The sequence below is a fragment of the Atta cephalotes genome, assembly GCF_000143395.1.
Source record: "Atta cephalotes unplaced genomic scaffold scaffold00013, whole genome shotgun sequence".
In the NCBI taxonomy this organism is placed as follows: domain Eukaryota; kingdom Metazoa; phylum Arthropoda; class Insecta; order Hymenoptera; family Formicidae; genus Atta; species Atta cephalotes.
The window spans coordinates 2580244-2605038 of NW_012130077.1; the positions used below are offsets into that span (position 1 = coordinate 2580244).

A 24795-nucleotide genomic window follows, 5' to 3' on the forward strand; every position below is an offset into this window, starting at 1 on the left:
TATTACGTCTACGTTACGTTACGTTACTTACCTTACCTTACTTAGTAGTACGTAACGTAAGTACGACGACGTAGTAGTGTAGTAGTGTNTNTNTNTTNTATATATATATATATATATATATATATATATATATATAATTCTGTCTGTAAGAAGAGATGAAGAAGTTGGAACTCAGTTAACTTTAAATAATATTTGTAGCCATTCATCACTCGTGACACAGTACATTGTTTTCTCATAGGAATCTGATCTGTCAGAGTATGTGTCGGTGTTCCACAACTTTTTTTATTATCCAATCGGGAAATGAATGAATCAAATAAAATGGAGCGATTGCATTTATATTATATATCTCTTTGTGTTAGATTTTTTTATTCTAAAATATCATCATATAAAAGTGCAATAATTCTCGTTGTTTTATGTCAATTTCGATGTAATGACACTTCATAAAAATCTTTTCTTTTTCTTGATTTGCGAAGTTAATACATCATATTTTCAATTTTGGTTTTCTAATATAAAAAATACGGAACTTTTTTATTTTTATAAACTATAGAACTACAAAAATTATTTTTTATATTAATTATTAATAAAATGTGTTAACTTCACAGATCCATTTTTTTATAGCTATTTATATGATCGAAAAATAAATACTTCGAGGAATCTTAACATCGCCTCGTGTGTTCTCGAAATTCATGATTTTTCTCTTTTCATCATTACGAAGCGTCATTCTCGCGTTTACGGAATCAGGGTTTAAGCGATTCATTGCGTCCACATAAAATTGCACGAATCAATCGAACTTCGATTAGACGATGTAATGTTTTTCGAATTCCGTCGTAAGCCAGGAACATATGGAACGGAAATCTTTGTCTTTCTTCTCTCTTTCTCAGACAGGACTGTTCGTTCAGAGGTCCTCGAAAACCGGTCGGTACTCTCGGGTGTCATCCACCCTGCCCAACATTCCTGTTTATACCTCGCCGACGCGACGTGACGGGTGCCTTCTAAGCAAATCCGCAGCCGACGCGATCGCGATGTGCGTTATATCTCAACGAAACTGACATCTTTTACCACAAAGATAGCAATCTCTAAATGTACGTGGAGATATGCTGTCAATAGTACTCGCCGAATCCAGAAGTGTGAGGTAAACGAATTGACAGAATGATATTTCAAATTTAAAGTGTTTACTAAAATCTTGTAAAAAAATTTCCTGAGAATTCCCCCGGATTATTTTTCCAGATATTTTATTCAAAATTCCAGGAGAGAAGATTAAAGAATTTTTTAATGCAATTTTGAAATAAATTCGAGTACAAGCAACGTAAATAAACTATATATTAAAAATGAGCAAAAACAGAGATTCCAAGCCTACTATATCTATCATTTTCTGCAATTGGAGTCACGAAACAATAAAGTTCACTATAATGTAATATCAATGAGATATTCTAAATATTATTTTCTACTGTTATCCTGATTTTTTTTTAAATAAAAAAAATAACGAGACACATGAAAAAGTACATACATAAATATATACGAATGTGTATGTCATATACTTATTGTTAACTAATTATCAATATTTATCAAGAAAAAAATAATTAAAGAAATAAATTTTTAGAAAGAGGCAGAAATATAAAATATCGATAAAATTCTATGAAAATTTGAAGAAAAAAAAAGAAATTTCCTGAAAATTTTCTTTTCCAGTTAGAGAACATTGAGGTTAACGAAAGATAAATTGCATAGCGTTCTTTGTCAACTTTAGAAAGCAAATAATTCTCTTAAATTACATATAAATAACAGACACAAGTATGTCAGATACTTGAAGAGGTTTAATTGTTCCAACGCGAAAAATGATCATCTCGAATTCGTCGCGCTTTTTCAATGTAAAAGTTCTTTTATAAGATTTGTGATTGCTCAGAATTAAATTTACATTTAATGACCTCACGTATATGGACTATCGAAGACGTGCGATATCTTCGTGAATCACCTTCTATGCCGATCAAACGCAACGATGCGTCACTCGCGGTGTTTAGTTACATGCGCGCATGTCTCGCCTCTCGTATTTTCTATTATGGGACATCGCTGGACTTTTTTACGGCGCCCCAGGGGGTTTCGTCAGAAATTTTCTTTCGTGATGCCGATGGCAAACCGAACAAACATGAACGCGGGACGACAACCGTAAAAGGCATCGGACCTGCCGCGGACTCCGTTACCGGCTCTCGCGGATCGCTTCATCGGTCGTTTCGTATAGCGCCCGCGTCTTTAAGGCATCACGAATAAGCGGGTTAAGGACGCTCATCCTTATAAGGACTCATCTTTGCCTTTTTGCGCCTACACTCTGCAAAGTGGCGTCCATCTGGCTCCTCTCTCTCTCTCTCTCTCTCTTGCTTTTTTTATCACCCGCGGCTGGCATCTGGCCGCCTCTCCCCATATCTGCGATCGCCCTCGATCGAGACAAGATCGAAAGTCTTGATCCCGGCGCGGACCATTCGCTCGAGACGATGCGAGAGGCATGCACGTGATCAAGTGCAATTTGTAACGAACAGCGTGATTGGATGCGGTATGCTTTATTATTGCGGGTCAAAGTTACGGCCCACGAAACAAGATCGTAAATCCCACAACAAAGTCGCGAATGCTCGAGGCTACTTGGAAAATTAGCATAAATTCACTATTAACATACGTACTATCTCATTTTTTTTTTTTTACTGTGACAGATACTTCTGAGGAATTCTAAATTGACTACTCTTTTCTGCTTCTCTGCTTTATTATTATGGATTAAAATTACAATTTGCAAAGGAGAATTCTTCCATGATGGAACTGCAACGCCCAGTCATTTGCGAAATTAATATAAATCTACTACTAGCATATATCTGCTAAACACAGCTTACTTTTTATTTCCACAGATTTCCTGCTATTAATATATAGTTTTTTTTTTCACAGAATCATGCGATTACTTGTTCTTTCGTGATTATCGAAAATAATTTCATTGTTATCATAAATCAAAAATACAATTCATGAAATGAGATCATAAATTCGATATAAATAACGATAAAAAAGCAAAAGTCTAAAGTCATTTCCTAAATATAACAGCAACGTGTAAACGCAACATGTCTCTATCAATTCTTATCGTTGACAGATTTGTATCGAAGAAATTTAGATCTTTGCTAAAAGTAAATAATTGACCGAGAATTACGAGACTGGAGTTGCGATATCACGTAAAATAAAATTGATTCTTCGTTACGCAATTTAAAGAGCGTACTGCGTTTATAATCAGTCTTTAAAAGGACAAAAATCAACGATACCGTTCCTCCTTACATCCAACAACTCTCTAAAAATGGTAATTTTTGTTGTAATGACTCCAGATAGGGAATGTAAGTAAGAATATCACTCTTTGCTAAAGCCGGCTCTGGGCAACGAGTCAAGTATTCGACTCGTACAGCTGTACAGTGTTGCGTTCGTATGAGAAATAAGACTCTGTCATATGCAATTTCGATATGTCGTCGCATCGACATATATTATCTCGCCCCGAGGACAATCGTATCGCTTTAGCGAATATTTATTGAATGAATGCCTTCAAATCAGCTCCAGATGATGCCTTCACTCGCCAAATATTCGACACCTCCCGAATCCATTTGCGTAATGAATTTTAAATGCGCCACAGCGAACGCCGTGCACTAACTCGACAAATATTTATGAATGCGATACGGATATCACGCGAACGAAGGCAATATTGCAATTTTACACAATGATATTGCTGCAACTTTATGCGACGTTGCAAAAAAAAATATAATTCATCGCGTAAAAGCGACATATTTTATTTTGCCGAATGATGCAGAAGCAAACGTATGCGTGTTATTATTGTATATTGACAATTGGCATTACGTCATGACGTATCGCGACCGCACGATATTTATCTTGGACCGGCAAATAATTGGCCGGTGAACGGTTTGCTGAGCGTTGTTTGAAACTCGCTTAAAAGCCGTGTCGTATTACGTATCGAAGATTGCGACTGCACAGCGATTGCGTATCGGAGATCGATACTCGACCAATGAAGACGAGAATGAAGACGAAGCGAGCGATGATTGAGATTGAAGATTCGTTTTTTTTTTTGCTTTAAACCCATTAGCCATGATCTGCAATTGTTACACGATTGTAACATGAAACCTCAATGTAAATAAAACCTAAATGGAGAACTTAAGTATTTTTTATGTTTAATTTAAATCTATTTTTCTTTTAAAATAAAGTTAATGTGATCTTTTCAATTAAATATTCATAATTTAATTTTACGGAAGAAAATTCTTAGAAGTTGCTTTGTTTAAATGCTTTACATAAATTTTAATATAAGTTGAGAATATTGTATCTTTACATAATTTATTGTATTCTATTGTAAATGTATCTATATTATAATTAATATCCATTATATTAACTTTCATATTAAATAAAAAACAATATATAAAATTTTATATTAAATAAATAATTAAAATTCAATATGGGTGCATAAAAAATTCTAAAAATTTAGAATTTTAAAATGTTGAATTCATATAGATACGCAACATGCGACAATCAATTTTGCGAGAGTATCAGAAGCAACGATGAGTAATATAAAGTAATGCAGTTAAAATCATATGGTCGGTAGTTGTCGAACCGTTACAGTCCAGATACGATCCATATACGGTATGCACGGACAAAATCAATCGGATTCGCACCATATACAGATAAGGATAACGATGTATGTACGCAAGCGTTACGCAAGAGTGACATTCTTTACGGCGTTACTTCTTGGCAACGGAATTACGAAAAATTGCTGACAAGAACGGGTTGCCTCTTAATTCACGAAAAATCGCATCGCCCCGGCCATTCATTTCAGAGCGGTGCTTTCGGAGATACAGCACCGTCAAATTGCGACACAAATGTAGAATGTAGGCGACAGCTGCAAGTGAAAAATGCAGAAATACGATTACATATCGTGCCCTTGTTTACGTTGTGATTTAGAGCAGCTCGCCCGACTGAAATGTTACATAATGCGATATTTAAAATTAAAGTATCTCTAAAATATTAAATACAATAAAAAAATCAATATATAAATATTTGTACATTTAAATACATTGTATGTATGGATTCTTAGATCTTTTGAGTTTGTCTATGACAGATTTTTTTATCGAATTGAATTCGAAATTTTTAAAAATATATCATTATAGCATTGACATTGTAATGGAAAATAATAATGACCAGATAGGTATTTTTATAATCGGAAAATCCTAATTTTTTCATTTCATAGTACTTCAGCCAACCTTTTCATTCATTATCAAGATAAAATCTAAGATAAGATTTAAGATGTTATAAAGGGATGTCATGGCAAAATGAATTTTAATAATGCCGATAATTAATGATAACAGGTGCTTAACATTTCTATTTACGAACTCATTTTTACGCACGTTCGTACTCTCACACCGATGGTTGTCTTGAAAGCGAATGTCGTAACGATCGCATGTCGATCATGCCGGTTGAGCGACGGCCCTGAGACGGCCGAGGCGAGAATTCCGCGTGAATTCCGAAATGTTTCTACTTGAGCGGTATCTCCGCGCGCGGTCTAAGAGAAATTCCGCGTGCGGTTACTACACGCGTAGCACGTTGCGAATACTAATGCGCATACTAATCAGGCTAATGCCGCGAGGCGGAGACTTCGCGTGCCACCTTCTCGTTGCAGCTCTGCAAATTCTAGTTCCGAGAAGCCGGCTAAAGGCGAAAAGAATGTCCACCAGAGCTTTCCCGATTCGTCGCTGGTTACCAGGTCGTGAATATATCGGGCAAAATGTAATGTATTAAATAACGAAAGAAGCAGCATCTTTCTACTAACTGTCCACTTCTTACAACATCATTTTTCAAATAACTGATTATTCAATTTGAAACCAATGTTTCCACGGTGAAAATATCGAACAGTCTGTATCTAAGTCAGTTTTAGAATAATTAGCGACTGTAAAAAGGAGACTTCTGGCTAATTAAGTTTCAAGAGAGAAAGTCAATGATTAAAATCATATTTCATTAAATTTCGAATAGGCATTGCTTTAATAGAACTTCGAGATTTATGACTCGGTCAAAAATATGAAATATTGAAAGTGGAAAAATTGATGAATCAATAATGATCTTCATTGCAATGATTAGAATAAAAAATCAAAAAATAAAAATCACGGGAAAATCAAAGAAATACAAAAGAAAAGTGTCTGTGTACAATGTAATCTTTCAACAATTTGATGGATCGTAAAGGTGTGTTATACAAATCTATTATATTTGTCAAATGAGTAAAATAATTATCATCTCCGAAAAATTACAAAAAAATATGAAAACGTTACATTTTGATACAGAAAAAAATATTCAATCGTTTTTTAAGGATTCATCGACTCATCGCCGGATGAGAAATTCGCAGGTTTGCAATGGTAAGCCACATTTCGCCAAGGTGACTCTGTCAAACCACTAAGATGGCGTCTCAAGATCGGCCTCCCAACGAATATTCCAACCTTCCTCCGCCTTCACCCCGGTACTCTCCCTTTCTTCTCCCATACTCTCTGTCACTTTACCTCTCTCGCTATCGCTTTCTTACCTTCTCCTCGGAGACCATCATCGGACTCTGTCTACCTTCGCGTTTACCGAATCAGTCACGCGTGAGTCACGACGAGCATCGACTCTCATTCTACGAGTTTAGAGAAAAAAAATAACGAGAGGAGAGGACAATTATATTATTATTCAGATCTCAAGTTGCCTCATATTATTTGTATCAAAATTTCATTTACGTTGCAAAAATATGAAAAATATATATAATGAAAAAATAAAGTTGGTCAGCGAAAATAGAAAACTTCATTTCTGCATATGATACGTCACGATTTTCAATAAAATACATTCGAGTATTCAATTCGTATCTTTAAATTGGCGTCAATAATTCTTTTCGGTACAACGACGTGTCTCGACCATTCGCTGCTCCGATTTGCACGGTTTGGTACACCGAGATAGGGAGCAATGGGATAGTAAAATTTTAATTGTATAAGTTTCTCGAGCAAACAGTTTTAGATCGCGATTTCGTCTTCTGTACTGTGCAGTTTATTACCGATGAGATAACGCGTAACATTGAATGTCGACGATACTGGTTGAAATTCTGAGCGTCTCTTGTCCAAACATACGTACGTTCGCATGAACCGACAAGAAAGTTATGACGAAACCTGTATGGAATTTCTGACGCAAATTTCAGCTAAATCCCTAACACATCCGCTCAGTTATAGTTATACGACAAATTCATTAAGAACTAGCGAGATGATACGCAACAAACTAAACGCGCTTCTTACGAGGGTGATAAAAACTTTATCTTTGCGATCAAATTTAAACCTGTTCTGACCCCAACTATAATATGACATCATTTCTCTCAACACAAAATTGCTCATGTACAGGATGCTCAATAAATCATATATTTCCTTTGAGTCAAAGGTATTAAACGCGTCGATTACGGTTATTTTCGGGTTGTTTTACGACCTGCGTAAAATGTTTGAGTAATAAACGCGTTGATTGCAATCGACTTTTCGTTTTAAGAGAAGACATTCGTCTGTCATCTGGCTAGCAAAGGTGCCTCTTTAATACGGTGTATAAAGTTACAAGCTACATCGTTCGCGTGTGAGAACAGCTGCACGATTTGCTATCTTATCGAACGTGACTATCGAATATTTTCTTGACAGCAGGGAAGAAACATAAAAACTATGATACGATAGTACATACAAGAAATCACAGCAGGAAAACATAAAAACATATTTTTTTCCATTGAAACAATAATCAATATTTGTTCCACAATTATTCTTTACGTCCCGAACAAACTTTATCAATATATATCGCTCTCTCTATAATCTCCAATACAACAAGTCTAACTTTTACTGAAGGAAGTACAAGTAAAAAAATCCCATTGTGATAAATTTAATAATTTAATTATTTCGATTACGTTGCAGATATTATATTTTCCAATAATTTTGATTTTATTTAAAAATGCAATTTAAAAAATGCATAAATATATTGTTTTCCTTTCATGTAGATAAAATTATTGATAGTTGTGTTTCACTAAGAATTTTATTTAATTGGTTTATATGTTAAAATGTGTATTGTAATTTATCTAAAAACCAATTTTATTCATTTCTCAAAGTATGCATTTTTTTAAATGTCTCTTAATAATTACATTGTGATATATTAATGTAAATAGTCCAAGAATCATTCAAACCAATACAATCTACAGCACATCTATCACATTTTCACCCGGAATTTATATACTAATAGTTCGTAATAATAACTCCTGCAAAAATTTAGACTTGTGACGTGCTGCTTCATTCTCTCTAACATCTTAAATATAGTCTTTCACCAATGTTTGAAGTATTAGTGACAATATTTAAGATTCAAAGGAATGAATTTCCGCAGGCGGAAAGGCCAACACCTGCTTCCAAGTATGAGATCAAAGTTGAGGAACGCAATCAGCGACCACGTTCAAAGTACAATCAAAATTTACGTGAGTCACACGCTCGCCATCGAGCAAGGTGAGGCAAGACTTATCAACTAGTGATAAGCGACAGCATCAAGGAAACGTCGGTGCCATTGCACGTATTCGTCTCTCAACATGTAAGTGATACATGTTGAGACTCGTGAAATCGGTGACCGTTCGACACCGCCCATGTCCTTTTTGCGTCGCAGTTCTCGAATACCTGACCGTATGAATTTCGTCCTTGACCATAAGACCAGTTCCTTTCAGAAACTTCACGCATCGTGAATATCACCGCTCGCCCGTGTTTACGAAGGTAGAAGAGAAAGAGAGTGCTCGACAAAAAAAAGATCTGAAATTCATCCATTCTTCTATCTGAAACTTGTATTTAATAATTGCGTATCTGATAATAGTGAAGGTATCTAATGATGAAAATCCGTGGGTGCCTTTTGCTCGATATTAATTAACTCTCGTATACACTGGACACGCAGAGACCTGCAGTGCAGGTATGTGAGACGAACGTTTTTACTTCCCACACACCGCAATTATCTCTTGCAAAACAACTTTCTTTACGATATTTTTATACCATGATAATTCGTTACCTTATCTTATGTTTTGCATCACAATCGCGTACTTTTATGCACGTTTTTCCTAAATGAAATCCGATATTGCGTATCAACGTCGTAAAATATATATTCTAAAGATGTATTTGCAATATAGTAATAATTCTTTTTTTTTAACTGCTATTATTTTTTAGTAATATATGTAAATATATATAATACATATGATAATTAAAAAAAATGATTATACATACATTGAAAAAAATGATATATCAACAGTATTATACTATTTTAATTAAAAATTATATTATTTTAATTAAAAATAATTTTGTTCATACATATGATAACATTGAATGAAATTATTAATGAAACAACTAAATTATGCTCTCACTTCAATAAAATTTTTTATGTTTCATTAATACTGTTATTATATAAATAAACAAGATTATTTTCAATTAAAATAATGTTGATATGATGTAGTTTAATTCTTTTAGTGTGATATAAAGTAATTAAAAAAGCAAAAAAAGAAACACTAATTTAACAATTGACTGCTAGAAAAAAATGCAAATAATTAGATACTTAAATTACCACCACATGCCTTTTTCTCGATTGAATTCATTCGCGTCTCACACACATTTTTCTCTTCGGTTCTCTCCTCCTTCTCTTTTACATCTCTCTTCTTTTCGTCTCACCTTCGGTCTGCCGACATTTCCGATATATCTCGCGCGCGGATTAATTCCAGACGAGGACGAGCAAGAGCCGTAGTGAACCAAGAGCTATCTTTAGTTCGTCTTACGAGCGAAAGAGAATCGGTCTCTCGCTCATTGCATCGGTTGGAATAAGACAGCGACCGATATCTCAGCGACGATTGCTATTTTTCAAAACGTGTCCGACGGCAAGTCAAAATCGAATCGATAATGGACAAAAATGCAATACACGAGAATAAAGAGATAAAGAGTTTTCTTTTTAATAAATTCTCCTCTGCGGACAACACCATCAATCCTTATTTCAACATCACGAACGATTGCAACGACGAATATATATTTTTCTGATTGGATAAATGATCTCAGAAAATTTCAAACGTATCAAGATATATGGTATGGTCTGAAGCATGCATACATTTTACGGTAGAGAGACTCGTGGCCGATCTTAATCGTTTATTGCTTAATAACAGAATACAGTAGTAACGATATTTCCTTCGGATTATTATAATTATTGCTAATCCGTCTATTGTCAAGTATACTGTTTTAATATCGTCATGTTAAAATAATTGGTATATCTTGCAATCGCATACACTGTTAAATTCATAATATTAATTCATAATATGTTAAATTATACTCAATTTGTATTGTTTTTAATCATTTCTATAGGTTGCCAATCTGCTCCTATTCAATATTGTCGTTAATTTAATTAGAAAAATTACAGTAAACAAATTAACACATTAAACAAATTAACACAAAAAAATGTATTTATTAAATTTGATTTAAAAATTTATTATTTACTAAGTGCATACATCAATATGGACATTCTTTGAAACATTCTTTGAAATTAATCACAGAAATAGATTGATTTATATTTTGATTGATTTTATTTTGTGAAAGTTAATAAAATGTTATTCAACTCAAGGGATTGGATTACTATTACTTCTTTGATATTTAATTATGCAAAAGAGACACACGATTAGTTATTATTAATAATATATTCTCATTTTAGTAACTTGGAATTAAAATAACCAATAATCTACCAAGATTATTAAAATATACAATATCTTTCTCGCAAATAAGAGAAACGAATGTTCAACATGGAAATTTCCTCTCTTCCACACCCGAGCAACGGTGTGATATAGCGTTCCACTTTCAAGCTATTGATTTACTTATTCCGTTCATCTATAGTCAAACGCAAAAAGCGAAAGACTACATAATTCCAAACATAAACGTGTTTTTCCACGAGACAAACTCCGAGTTTAGTAAGCAACGAGGAATACTATCGTTTTTGTCTTACGCGTTCCCATCGTGTGTTGTTCCGTAAATATTTTGAAGCTGTCCTAGCTAGTAACCATAATTCCGCGTAATTTCGCGGGACGATTAATTTTCACGACGACGTGCATGAATTAATAATGCCAACGCGAATTCGAAGTCAAGCTCGCGGACGCGGTGAGTCACCGGTGCCTCGCGCTACGAGGAACATATTAATTCTGCAACGCCCCGAAGAGATGGAATTTCCGACGTTTCTCGAAAAATTGCTGGAAAAGTTTCGGAGTCAGTGACTCTTATCAAGTCTTTTTGTTTTCTTTTATCAAATAATCTGGACTCTTTCCTAAATCTTATCCATCTTTATCTTTACCATATATATAATTCAGATAAAAACGCATAAATTTGAGATAAAATAGATCTTCGAGAATCTTCTCGAAATTATAATTCCAAAATACAAGCAAGCAGTTTTTCATTTTCTGATTAACTTGTACATAGTTTAGACTTAATTTTATGATGTGTTATAAAAGTTGTTTTAGCTATAATTAATCAAAACTGGTTTTATAATGGCAACTTTAAAAGCTGCTACAAAATCATCAGTTTTATGATTAATCATAGCTAAAAAAAATACAATTTTTACATTATTATCAAGTAAGATAAACGTCTAAACTACAAGTTAATCAGAAAATGAAAAACCAAGTTTGATTTCTAGCTATGGATAATCACAAAATTGATGGCTTTTAGTGAAAACTTTAAAAATTACTTACTACAAAATTATCAGTTTAATGATTAGCAAAAAAAATACTATTTTTACATTGCCATCAAGTTAAATCTAAGTTAATCAGAAAATAAAACATCGGGCCTCGGAGTTCGATTTAAATCGAAAGATTTTTCTCCAGATTTTAGCAAAAAGAAGGAATGGAAGAACGTTTTAAATCGAGGTTAGAGTTAACCGATGTTGGAGGAATCGGCCCTACAGGATGCATGGAAGGGCCGGTACGCATCTGGCATTTGCACCTGCATCGCCGCGGCATTCGCGAGACCATTTCCCAAACTTTTGATTCTTAACAGTGCGAAAGAACAACGATAGAACGAAAGAAAAGTGCCGAATCATTCGCAGTAAAAAGAACCGGATCCATTCATTCTAAAAATGTTCCTAATGACAGGTCAAGTCGTTAAACGAACAAAATTTATTTTCTCGCGTCTTTTACATTTCCTTCCTCAACGAGAATGGTAAAACAAATTTATTATCGTATTTTTTCTCAGAGTTTATTCTCTCGATGCGATAAACTTTGAGCTTTAATTTTTATAATTTTGTGTCAAAGTTTCTGAATTTCAAGTCTCTCGAGACGAACTTGGACTTCTTGGAACTCGAGACCCGGAGGCAAATCAATTCACAGCATAGACCGAGAAGGAAAATTGGGTTAGCAATAAGGTCATCGGGGGCTTCGGCGAGAAAAACAAGATTTAAATACCGCTTTGAAAACAATTGTAAAAACAGGCCGGTTAAATTGTGGAGCTTAAACCGGGAAGCGAGGCAGGCGCAACGCCAGGAATAAAAGGAGTCCGAGAGGAGGCTCGTAGACTCACGTAAATCAGTCCGGAGTAGTATCGGTCCTTGAGGTTATGCAGAACGGAGGCCTCGTTGAGACAGGTAAGCTCCGCCATGTCCTCGACCTTATCGAATTTGGGCGGATTCATCTTCTGTATATCGTCCTTGGCGACGAGTACGCGCTTGCCGGTTTCTGCGATCTCCACCTCGACCTCGTCGCCGCGCTCGCCCTTGATGCCGGCGGCGACAAAGCCCTGCGTCTCGTGTGGCACCCACACCAGCTTCTTTTGCGTCCATTCCGCTTGGGTGGCTGGATCGTTGAAGCTGTTCCTATCGACCGATAAGATACGCAGCTCCGGATCGGACCGGTCTACCCTCGAGTCCACGTCCGCCATCTTTGTTTAGCGCAACACGACGCGGCAAAAGTGCTGCTGCTGCGGGCCTGCCCCTTGTACGTTCCCGACTATACTTTCTCTCGTCCCTTGTATGCGCGCGCGCGCGCGCACCGTTATCCGTTACTTCGTTCCACGAACGCGCGCGCAACGTCCGCGACTACCCGCGTATCGTACGCGACACGGTCGACTCGAAGTCGAGCCTGACGACGACGACGACGACGTGCAACGACGGCTGTCGCTACCAACTGTCGCCACGATGCGCGACCAACGACGAGTGCGCGACGGCGGCACCAACACCACCGCCACTATCAAATACTACACCACCACCACTGCCGTCACTACCACTACCACTGCTGCGACGACGGACGGACTCGCCCTCCGTGCTTTCGAAAAATGTTGTCGCACCGGCGACGATAGATCGCACATGTAACAAGAATCGTGAACGATTTGTGTAGGCGCGAGCTTCTTTTTCTCGTAGCGAATTGCTCTCGGTCTTCTCCCCTTTCTGCTCTCTCGTTTGCTTCGCTTCTTCTTGACTCACATCGACCGCGCCGATCACAACTGCCGCCGATCCTCGTCGAGCGTGACTGCCTCCGGCACCGCGCCACATTCGTCTCTCATTCCCCACTTCTTTCTCGATCGATTCGCACGACCCAATCCGAACACTTCTTTCCGCTCTCGAACGAGTTCACTAGACACTAGGAACATATGGATTTTCTAATTTTATAGCGTTTTCTCTTAGCTGCACTATCACCCACTAATGCAACATTCAGACAGTGCACCGTGTTTCCATGGTTGGTAAGCGAACTCATTTGGTATGTTTCCGTGGCTAAGTGTAGTGCAAATTTTATGCACAAAGTGGGATTCTGCTACCGTATCAAAGAGTTTAAGACGGTATAGAGCCAGTGTAACATTAATTCGAAAATGAAAGTCAACCGGCAGCAGAATTAAATACGATAGCATGAAGTGTACATACATGGTGTAGTGCAGCACTTACACGCAACTGGTGGAGTGCGAGGTTACACTTAGCGTATCCCAAGAGAAAACGCTATTAGATTTCAATCAGGCTCGATTTATCGAACTCGAATCGAGACTGAATAAATCGATTAATTGCGAAACAATTTTTCCAAATATTCGATTTATTTGAATTTTGGACTATTTTAACTAACCTCAACTTACCGACGAGATATTAAAGATCGTTCAACTCTGAACAAATTTTCGGTAGCCGGAGATAATTGAAGAACGCTGACGTTATCGACAATTGATATAAATTTGCTATTATTAACATAACTATTTGGCTCATACATTATTAAATTCATGATTTTTTTATTACATAAATATTCCATAAATAAATATGCATACTTGTAAAGCTATAATAGTCGCTGTTGATAATCAAACTTTGATGATAACACTGAAATCACAATTTTGAAGAAAAATCGAGTATTATTGATAAATAAATATAACTAAATAAATATAACTAAATTAATAAATCATAAAATTAGTATAATATTATCAGTTTTTAACTCTTAATTATTTCAATATTTACAAGGACGCGAACTCCCGTAAAGATGTCGGTCTTTAATAGTATTTCGTTGGTGCCTCAACTAATCTTTTAAAAATGTAAATATTAGCTGTGTTCAACGGATTCACAATTAAGTGAGCACTCGCTGCTATTGATATATTCTTCCAGGCAAAATACTGATTGGATGATCTAAAAGAATACACTAATAACAACGAGCATTCAACTGTTGAGTCCGCTAAATGCGTCCATTATCAGAGAAAAATCTGAAAGATCTGAGAACATCTCGACCTTTTTCTTGTACCAAATCTCGTAGCGTAATGCCCACGTTTTTGTGATTCTTTTTCATGCTATTACGTGGATTAGACAAAGACGAACAATCAAAGTTGATTATTCGTGGATATTACCCTATGAGGTTTGATAATGGAAAAAGACCGGAATTTGTCTATTCTTAGGTTTCTCTCTGCTAATGTCCACATTTTTGCTAATGTTAATTTGATAATTAATTAAGTTTAATCTGAATTTGACTTACATCTTATATTTTTCTAATTTTAAAAATTAGAAATATTAATAAATATATTATTTATTCAGTAAATTAATAAATCAAAAATAAAAAAATTAATAAATCAAAAATAAAAAAAATTGATTAAAAAATTTATTTAAAAAGAATATTTATTATCGAAACTAACTTGATATCTAACTTGATATAGACTGGCATTGTTTTGGCTGATGGTTTTTTTCCGTATTAAAAAAATTGATGTACATTGATAGAAATAGACATCACTCGATTAGTTCAAAATACAGAATTGATAGCACAAGAATTCTAATTAGAAATTTTTCCTAAAGCCGGTATTTAGAAATCTGACCAATTACAGTTGAATGCGAGAGGAATAATTGACTATGATTCGTCCATTTCTTAAGGCTTAAAAATCTGTTGCAGATCCGGACTAATCCATTCTTATTTCAAGATGGATATCTAAGATGCTAATATGGTCCTCTTTGGTTCGTGACTCTTTAAGACTGTGCTTAAGGCCAGAATCAGATTGAGATTTAAAGATTAAAGATTGAAATTTCACCAATGAGGACAAAAAAGTTTTGACTCCTTTTGTTCTGATGAATCTTCAATCTTTCAATCTCATTCTTCAATGCTTAAGTCTGATTCCTAAGACGGCCTTGAATATTATAAGAATCAATTATGAATGCTACCTTATATCTTTAATCTTTCCTTTCACGTATTTTAAACAAAGAATAATTAATTCTATTTATGTTAATAAAATATCATAAAATATTACTTAATAAATCAATTGTCAGGACTTGATCGAAATTACTTTTATTGTTGATTATTCAAACTAAATTTAATCACACGAAGAATTTTCAGTCATCGATGTGTCCGTAGAGAACATTTGCTTCACGTTACTTCATGTTGTACTATTTATAAGTCTGTTTTCTCTAGCTGAACTAGTCTACACTTTTAGAACTTAAAGTGAGATAGGTATATTATGTTTGATATTTGGCGAAAGACAGAGAATTCTAGTCAAGTGCAGGAATAAAAAACAAATCCATGATGAATCAAACCTGTCCAACACTACTCGCCACTCTCGCCAGTTAGTTGCATTCAGTTGCATTGGCACAGTCGCTGAGTGCAGAATATTTTTCAAAGTTTTTAATAATAATCTATTAATTGTGATCTTAACAAATATTATTTGTATTAACTTAAAACTTTTATTCGACTCACGCATTTTTTTCATTAAATTATTGATCGTTTTGAATTCATATTGGAATACAATCGGTTTTTTCTCTTAACAATTATAACATTTCCATAAATTAAAGTTTTATTGAAAAATATTTATTTTCATAACAAAAATACTTATCCAAGCAGAACATCGAATCATTATGATAGCAAAATAATGTCAAAATAACTCCAAAATGATTATTGAAAGTCATTTTTCAATAATTTCTGATTCATTTAATTTAATATCATTTTGACGTTATCGCTTGTTGTTCTGCTTGGGTATGTAAAATTGTAAAAGAAGAAGTGAAGTGTTTAATAGACCTACTGATCTCTTTATCTTCAGCATTTTTGCACGCGAATATTAACATCAAAAGATAATTTCTTACCGCTGCAATATTCTTATCACAGAAATTATTATCTCGAACAACTATAATATCGAGTAAATATCAAAACAAAATTCATTATTATATAATTTATTATATAATTTACTATTATATAATTCCTATTCTATGTTTCATTATCAATTTTCAAATATAAATTTAAAATCGTCATGATGAAAATATTATATGCATAATGTTAACCGTATTTAATTTAATTATTTAATATAATAATAAACATAAAATATTTAAAATTTTATATAAATTGATTTTATATTTATTGATTTTATATTTAAATTAGCTGTTAATTTGATTTCAAGTCGATGTCGAAAATATTCTAGATTAAAAATTCTTGATATTCTCTTTGTCTTTTCTTATTATCTTGTCGAAAATCTGCATAAACTTTTATCGATTTATATTCTATTATGTGAACATATAAATATGTAAATGATGTATGCAAACGAGTTTGGTTTTTCTTCTGTTTACATTATTACATATGAATAGATACCAACAGATATAAACAAAGTTATATATATAAGCGCGATGCCTCACGAAAGCACTCAGTTAACTCAACACACGACCAACACTGATCACAGTTAATAACAGCCAGCAGGATGTCGTACGGTGCGGTAAATGAAGGCATTCATAATTATGCGAAGCAAAATAATGTAAGTAAAAAAAACCAGTGTCCGACTCTTTCACTATTTGATCCTTCCTAGGAAGTCATAATAATATTTAAAACATAAAATTATATATATATAATGATATCATGTGTTCCGAATTACGCATGATTGTTCTTTATTATTTGATGAACAACAAAATCAATATAAAGTTCCGTATTCACAGAATGCGCTTACAATAATGTTAATGCCTTAACATATTATATCATACTTAGAATTTTAGAGATAAAAGCGCGTTTTGAATATAGGCTATTTTAATATAAATTATCTGTGTGATACCTGTGTGATATCTTACGATATGTATTATTTTACGCTATTTGTGATATCTTACGATATTATAATACTATGTTCTATCTAGTCTTATAAATTAATATAACATTATAAAATCAACCGGCAGTGTGAAATTATTCAATTCATTATTATCTATTGTTATCTTATAATTTGAATGATAATGTCCATGAAAGCATATAAATTGATTGTTATCCTTATCGTGGAGAAATATTGTGTACAGAATGTGCCCTAGAAAAAATTTCCGCCCTTGAGACATTTCTAATGACAGAAAGGTAGTAGAATTCAATTCAAATTTATATTTCGTGGAGATCATTCTAAGTTAAGTATATGATTACTGTAGACCATTATCGTCGATTTACGAAGCGACACGCTTACGAAACCAACTACCGCAATGAGAAAAGCTATGTATGAAGCACAAGTTGGAGATGATGTTTTTGAAGAAGACCCTACAGTAAAAGGTAGCGAAAAAAATTCGATTTTAGATTTTAAATGAAAAGTTCGTTAAATCGTGTGTGTAATCATATAATAAAAAAAAATATAAATATTATAAATTGATAAAGCAGCATCGCAATGTCAATACGGTGGCAAGAATCTAATCCATCTAGTAATTCAGTAGGAAAACAAACATCGTGTACTGCTTTACTTTCCTATCTAAAATCATTTTTTTCAAGCTTCGCTTAATCAATTTTATTTCTTATAAAAAAATTATTTCTGTCAAATAGAGACTTGCTAGTTTGTATGTCCTTAAAAATATCAAATTTTTACAATAATATTCTCGTTTTATTCACTTTTATGTTTTAATATATTAATATATAATTAATATATAGTTAATATATACAGTTTATTACACTTACTATATTATATTACACTTTAATATACAATTATATTTTATTTATTTTTATATATTATTGGTTGATAAATTAACATTTTTTTTAGAATTACAAAAAAAGGCTGCAACATTGATTGGAAAGGAAGAGGCTCTTTTCGTTAGTTCTGGTACGATGGGAAATTTGATCGCTGGTAAGAGCTTAAATATCTCATATTTTCTTTTAAAATCGAGATTAAAAGAGAGATTAATGAATTTATTTTTATTCATTTAATGATGATTGATTATGATAAATATGGAGAAGGATCTTTTTATATTATAATTATAAAAATGTATTTTTTGTTAGGATTCTAAATGAAATCCATCATATTAGAAAAGATTTCCTTAATAATATAATACCCGTATCACACTATGCATTGAAGATTGAGGATTGCAAATTAAAGATTAAAATTTGACCAATCAGATAATTTTAATTTTAATCCGTTTTGTTCTGATTAATTGAATTCTAATCCTCAATTCGTAATTCTTAATCTCCAATATGTAATGTAACACGGACATAAACGCATTTCAAAGAAAATTTGATGCTAACCGTCTTTTCTCTCCTTTCAGTTATGAATCATTGCGATGTACGTGGCAGCGAAGTGTACTGCGGAAACAAATCGCATGTGTTTCTTCATGAACAAGCTGGTGCGGCGCAGATAGCTGGTGTGAGTTTCCACATCTTGCCTAACAACGATGACGGTACGTTCGATCTAAAGACACTCGAGAGCGCGATTCGCGCGGATCGGATACACGAACCGATATCAAAGCTAATCATAATAGAAAACACATTGAACGGAAAGATCATATCTCAATCATGGATCGAAAAATTGGCGGTAATAGCGAAAAAGCATAATCTTAAAATGCATTTGGATGGCGCTCGACTGTGGAATGCCTCGATTGCGTCGAAGATCTCGGCGAAGGATATAGTCGCTCCATTTGATTCGGTTAGTTTTTGCTTGAGCAAAGGATTGGGTGCTCCTGTCGGATCCATGCTCTGCGGAAGCAAGAGCTTCATCGCTAACGCGAGAAGAAGGCGCAAGGTATTAGGTGGTGCGATGCGACAAGTCGGCGTGATTGCGGCGGCTGGACTCGTCGCTCTGGAGACAATACCACGACTAGTAGAAGATCACAGAAGAGCATGGATTATCGCGGAAACGATCAATCAGTTGAATTCTAAAATATTTACTGTAAATATGAAGACCGTGCACACCAACATGGTATTCGTGAATGTGAATACCGACAGTGGCATTTCCGCTGGGATTCTCATGAAGAGGCTCCAGCAAGTGAACGACAAAATAGATGATCCCTGTGAAGACGATAAGATTTTAATCAGATGTCTGGCTGTCACGGAAAATTTGCTTAGAATTGTTCTTTATTATGATATCGATGATATGATGATCCATAATGCTAAGCGTAAATTAAAATATGTCATCAAGGAATTGGATCCCCAAGTAACAATTTAAATTTTTGATGAAGTTATTTAAAAGCAATAAATTAAGAAACCTTATTAAAGTATAAAATATTTTACTTTGAGATATATATAGTACTGAAATATTTCTATATTAAGTATTTTTAATGACTGAATTCTTGATATTGATAATAGCATATATAATTCTCTTTCAAAATTTGCTAGAAATACAAATTATAAATTAAAAAAAATAAATTAGAAAGTGTATTGTAGTTTTACTGTATTGTTATATTATGGTTTTATATTGTTATAAATATATAATAAATAAAAAGTCATGTTACAATTTGAATAAATATCAAATAATTGTATCTTGAAACATATTCCTAGATAAAATTTTCATATGTATATCTATTAATCAAAGTATCTGAATTTTTATTAATTAATATCAAAAAGTATTTGAGCAATAAAATTCTATAAATCAAATATTGTATTGAAATCTTCTCATTTATTTTCTTTATAATACTCTTGTTTCCACAAAAATTTTCTTAAAAGCAATCTATTACCGATCAATGATGGGCGTAAGCGTAATTATGGAGGCTGTTAACTTTGAAACGCATCATTAACAGGTTCATCATCATCCTCATCTTCCTCGCCCTCGCTTTCAAAAGTATTATCAGGAATATCGTATAATCGAATCATAGGCTTATTTGGATCCTTCATTATCAAATATTTGCCATCCTTCTGTTTCATGCAAATGTCGATGATACATCTTAAGATGCCCCACGCGTTGTCCATGTTCAAATTAATTTGCGTCGCAAATTCATTTGGTTTGTACTGCTGAGTACCAAGAATCACGTGTTTGCTCGAGTCTCGCACTATAGCGCGTGATACGTATCCAAATTTCAGCTGATCCGAACCGGCTAGTAACGCCTGAACCGTCCATTTGGCGAGTTTGCAGGCGTTATTGCGCAATTCGTTAGCCAAAACCGCACCACGTTGCGTGTCTAGCTTCTGACGCCACTCGACTCCATTGGCTAGCTTCGAATCCCATTCGTTCAATGCTTTGATCGTCAGGAATTGATTTTCATTATTTGGACCTTGCATCACAGCATCGTGCTCGCATCGGGCGACGAGGACTATGCCATTATTAAGATCCCACTTACGATAACGATAAGCCACACTGGCCACATCGCTCTCCTCTTCCTCGGCAATAAATGGATTACCTTCCTCAAACTTATATCGTGGTTCATTTGACTTGAGTACCTGCTGTGAGAAATTGTGATTGATGAAAGTCGCCTCGAGGGCCAAGTTTCTGGGTGAATTCAGCGAATTGCCGTCATCCTGTGGCGGTTCGACGCTGGTTTCGTTTACGGTCAAAAGATCAAATTCGGTATTATCTCGTTTATCAAAGAACAGCTTGTCGCCAATCTTTTCAATGACAATGTCCCACGAATAATTGCTACGTGTACAGCACATGATAGTAGCCAAGATTGCATCAGTAGCATATACATTGCCCTCAGTTTTTGACAATTTTCGAACTATTGGATCATCTGTAGTTGTGACCGTGTGGAAAATACGATCAATTCTCTGCAGCGGCTTCTCGCTCTTGACATTCACGCGATCGTACGTTTTGTCATAATATTCAAGCGAGCCGCAGCATGATATATCTTCGCCATCTTTCACGCCAGGCAACGAGAGCTTAGCCAATCGGGGAAAGTCCATTTCTTCGATAGTTATCCAGTCAGGTCGCACTGTTACAGAAGCATCTCGAATCTTGATAGGCGGCTGATTCTTATGATTGCGTAAACCTTGCTGTCTACCCCAACGCTTTGCTTGTCCCTTACGCTCCCGTTCTCGCAATTTGAGCTTTCCTAGCTGCTGCATCTGGCTCAATGCACCACGCTGACCACCGCGACCGCGTAAATTACGTTGATTGTGACGGAAGCGGCCACGTTGATACGGCGGTTTCTGCACACGGGTGGTATCCACCAAATGGAAGGTGGTTTCATCTTCATCGTGATAATAGGCATATTGACTGCCTGAACCAAACTGCGATGTATATTTGTCTACAAAAATAGTTAGATTATATTAATTTTATATACATATATACATAATTTACATATGTTTATATACATAATTTTATATACATATATAATTATAACGTATCAATAAATTAATTTTTTATACGTAATATAAAAAACAAGCTACATTAACAATTTTTTTTCAATAGTCGTATCTTTCTTCAATATCTTTTAAATATAAATCTAATTTATAATAAATTATATTAGATCTAAAATCTGTTCAATTAAACTTTTTATATCATTTATCTTTCTTCTTTTCTCTCCAAAGAGAGAACTTTGAAGAAAAAAAGAAAAAAGATGAACAAAAAATTATTAATAATAATGACAAGTAATCTATTCAATTTGACAGAATTTTACTCAAGATATAAATTTTAAAAAAATGAAAAATTTTAAAAAATTTACCAATTGTTATATCAAAATATGTCATTTCTTTGAGACATAAAAAATTATTTATATCTAAAATTATTTATATCTAGATAAAGTTTAATAAAATAGTTCTATGTATATTAATTTGAATTTTATCTAATATGTCTAACATTTGACATATATACATCTGTCAAACCTTACTCCAGTCATAAGATTAATTCAAATAAAATCTGTCGTCTTCATTTAACGACGATAAAGACATATGTGACGCAAAAATGCCAACGAGGCTCCCAGACGAGTCCTCGGTATCAGAGTCTTCCAATCTTTGAGGTTAAGTGCACGTGAGCGATCAGCAAAGCGAAATACGTACTTGGGAACTTTTTGTCCTGGAAAGCAGGCGTAGTCCAGTCGGAGATCTACAGAAAATAGCAAACCGATGGGTAAGCGCGATTTATGGAACGAAAATAAAGTTGGAATAAGTCTCGCAACACTTACCTTGCCCAATCTGTCGCCTTTCGAAAATGGCTGGTAAGGAATATCCTTAAATTGATCCGGCAGTTCGCAGGGACCCCAGCCGTCCGGATTGTGCTGGATCGCCGGTGCCTGGAAGTGCGCCGCCACTTCCTCCTTCTGGACAGGGTCGTCCAGCACTACGTCTATGTCCGTCATGTTAATGTTCAGTTAAATTTGTCACATCGATTTAACTCGACGTCAAGTCACTCGGTAGTTCAGTAGCTCGGCATAGATCGAACCACCTCGAGGCACTTCACCACTGTGACTCTACCCGACTCTATTGTCACCACCACCGGAAATCCTGTCCGCGCCATCTTCCCCATTTGCTGCATCGCATCGCAGTGCTGTTAATTCATTTATCCACAAAAGTGGCAACATTGAAATCATTAAGCCGATTCTACATTAGTTGTAAGCCTATCGCAAGTTTGCTGCGACAGCCAATATGAAGTGTTGATTTCAAAATTCAAGCTTCAGATTGGCTGTCGTAACAAACTTGCGGATCGGCTTGCAACTAATGTAGAACCGGCTTAGGGTTCGATTAACTCTGGATCAGAGAGAATTCTGAGAGAAGCCAAGCCGGCCTTTTTTCTGTTACCAGAAATCACCCATACACTACCATCAATACATCCATATTTTCAGTTTGAAAACTACGCGACTACGTTATTTTCTGTCACTATCGATAAAATCGTCGAAAGTAGATGTGGTTTGTCTCTGTACTAAATCCTCAGGCGTGCCAACTATTTTCTATCCATAGGAGGGATAATTTAATGGGTCTTTGAACGAAAAAATTTTAATTTCGTATCCCCCTTCATATGTAAATAAAAGTTGTTGAATTTTAAGGATTAAAGAAAATTTTTTCTGACTTTTTCTTATTAAATATTTTATGTAAATTTTTGGAATCTAAAGTGCGACAATTCGTATTACGTATTTATCGCGATTACATTTCAAAAAGAAATGTGAAGAGCGGCACAGCTATCTACCTGTACGAGATTCGGGAATGGAATGACTACGCGGTAACTACGCATAAACGTGACGCGCCGCTCCGTGCCATTTCGTACTATCACCTTCCCAAAGGTCGCGCCAACCGTCTAACTGTCGAAATAATAACGAATATTACGAATAAGTAAAATAATATTCTTTATATTTTTAATGTTCTCAATAGACTTAATTGCATGATTTTTACTTTATTTCTTAGATTTTTTTATTTCTTAGATTTTTACTTTATTTCTTTACGCATTCATGCAGCTCATGATTATCTTAATTTAATTGTGATACAATAAGTGATTATCAATTTATAATAACCCGGAAAAAATATATATATTTTTTACATAATTATATATAATTATATGTAATTATATATGAAACATTTTTTCCGGAACTTTATATTATACAAAATGTGTGCAGTGTACATAATATTTTTAATAAAAGATTGACGCGTATTCTTTTATAATATTTGAATTGCTGAATTCTATTATTCATATTTTATTCTAAGAGAGTTATTTAGTATTTAATATTTTAAATAACTATACTTCTAACTTATTAAACATATTTAATATTTTAAATAAGTTTCCCGAATCTATTTTATATTTTTTACTTTAAATAAGTCATATCAATTTTTTTACCAATTCCTATGATTTTATATTTTAAATAAGTTTCTAAAATTTATTTTATATTTTTTATTTTAAATAAGTCGTAATAGTTATTTTACTGAGCCGTAATACATAAGTATTATATCGGCATTATATGTAAGTTAAAAGAATTTTTGAAACATGCAACAATTTGCAGTAACAGTAGTGTCATAAATTAATTTTTTAGCTGAAAAATTAAATAATGATTAACAAGATATTTAATATTTTTAATCAAAGCTCTATTGAGCGCAAATTGTTTCGCAATATTAAGAAAATTTGCATATATCTTTATAAAGGAATATATAGAATATTATCAACCTCTTTCTTTAAGCATGAATCATTCAAAAGAATAATAAAAATTGAGAATAATGTT

The 24795-nt window shown here is 34.1% G+C and overlaps 3 protein-coding genes across 3 annotated transcripts in view; 1 reads left to right on the forward strand and 2 right to left on the reverse strand.

Annotated features, from left to right (window-relative positions):
* LOC105617483 (myosin heavy chain, non-muscle) overlaps nt 1–12959 on the reverse strand; it is a 31769-nt gene extending 18810 nt beyond the window's left edge. The window contains exon 1 of the mRNA XM_012199040.1: nt 12603–12959. Coding sequence (XP_012054430.1) covers nt 12603–12959 — 357 coding nt within the window. The remainder of the gene's footprint in view (nt 1–12602) is intronic.
* Nucleotides 12960–17201: 4242 nt separating this feature from the next.
* On the forward strand, nt 17202–19889 carry LOC105617487 (probable low-specificity L-threonine aldolase 2). The gene is made up of 4 exons (XM_012199043.1): nt 17202–17255; nt 17899–18016; nt 18495–18578; nt 18994–19889. The coding sequence occupies exons 1-4, from the start codon at nt 17202–17204 to the stop codon at nt 19887–19889; spliced, it is 1152 nt and encodes a 383-aa protein (XP_012054433.1).
* Nucleotides 19890–20317: 428 nt separating this feature from the next.
* Nucleotides 20318–22950, reverse strand: LOC105617485 (eukaryotic translation initiation factor 3 subunit D). The gene is made up of 3 exons (XM_012199042.1): nt 22777–22950; nt 22652–22697; nt 20318–21900 (listed from the first exon to the last, which is right to left on the reverse strand). The coding sequence occupies exons 1-3, from the start codon at nt 22948–22950 to the stop codon at nt 20435–20437; spliced, it is 1686 nt and encodes a 561-aa protein (XP_012054432.1). The 3' UTR covers nt 20318–20434.
* Nucleotides 22951–24795: the final 1845 nt, after the last annotated feature.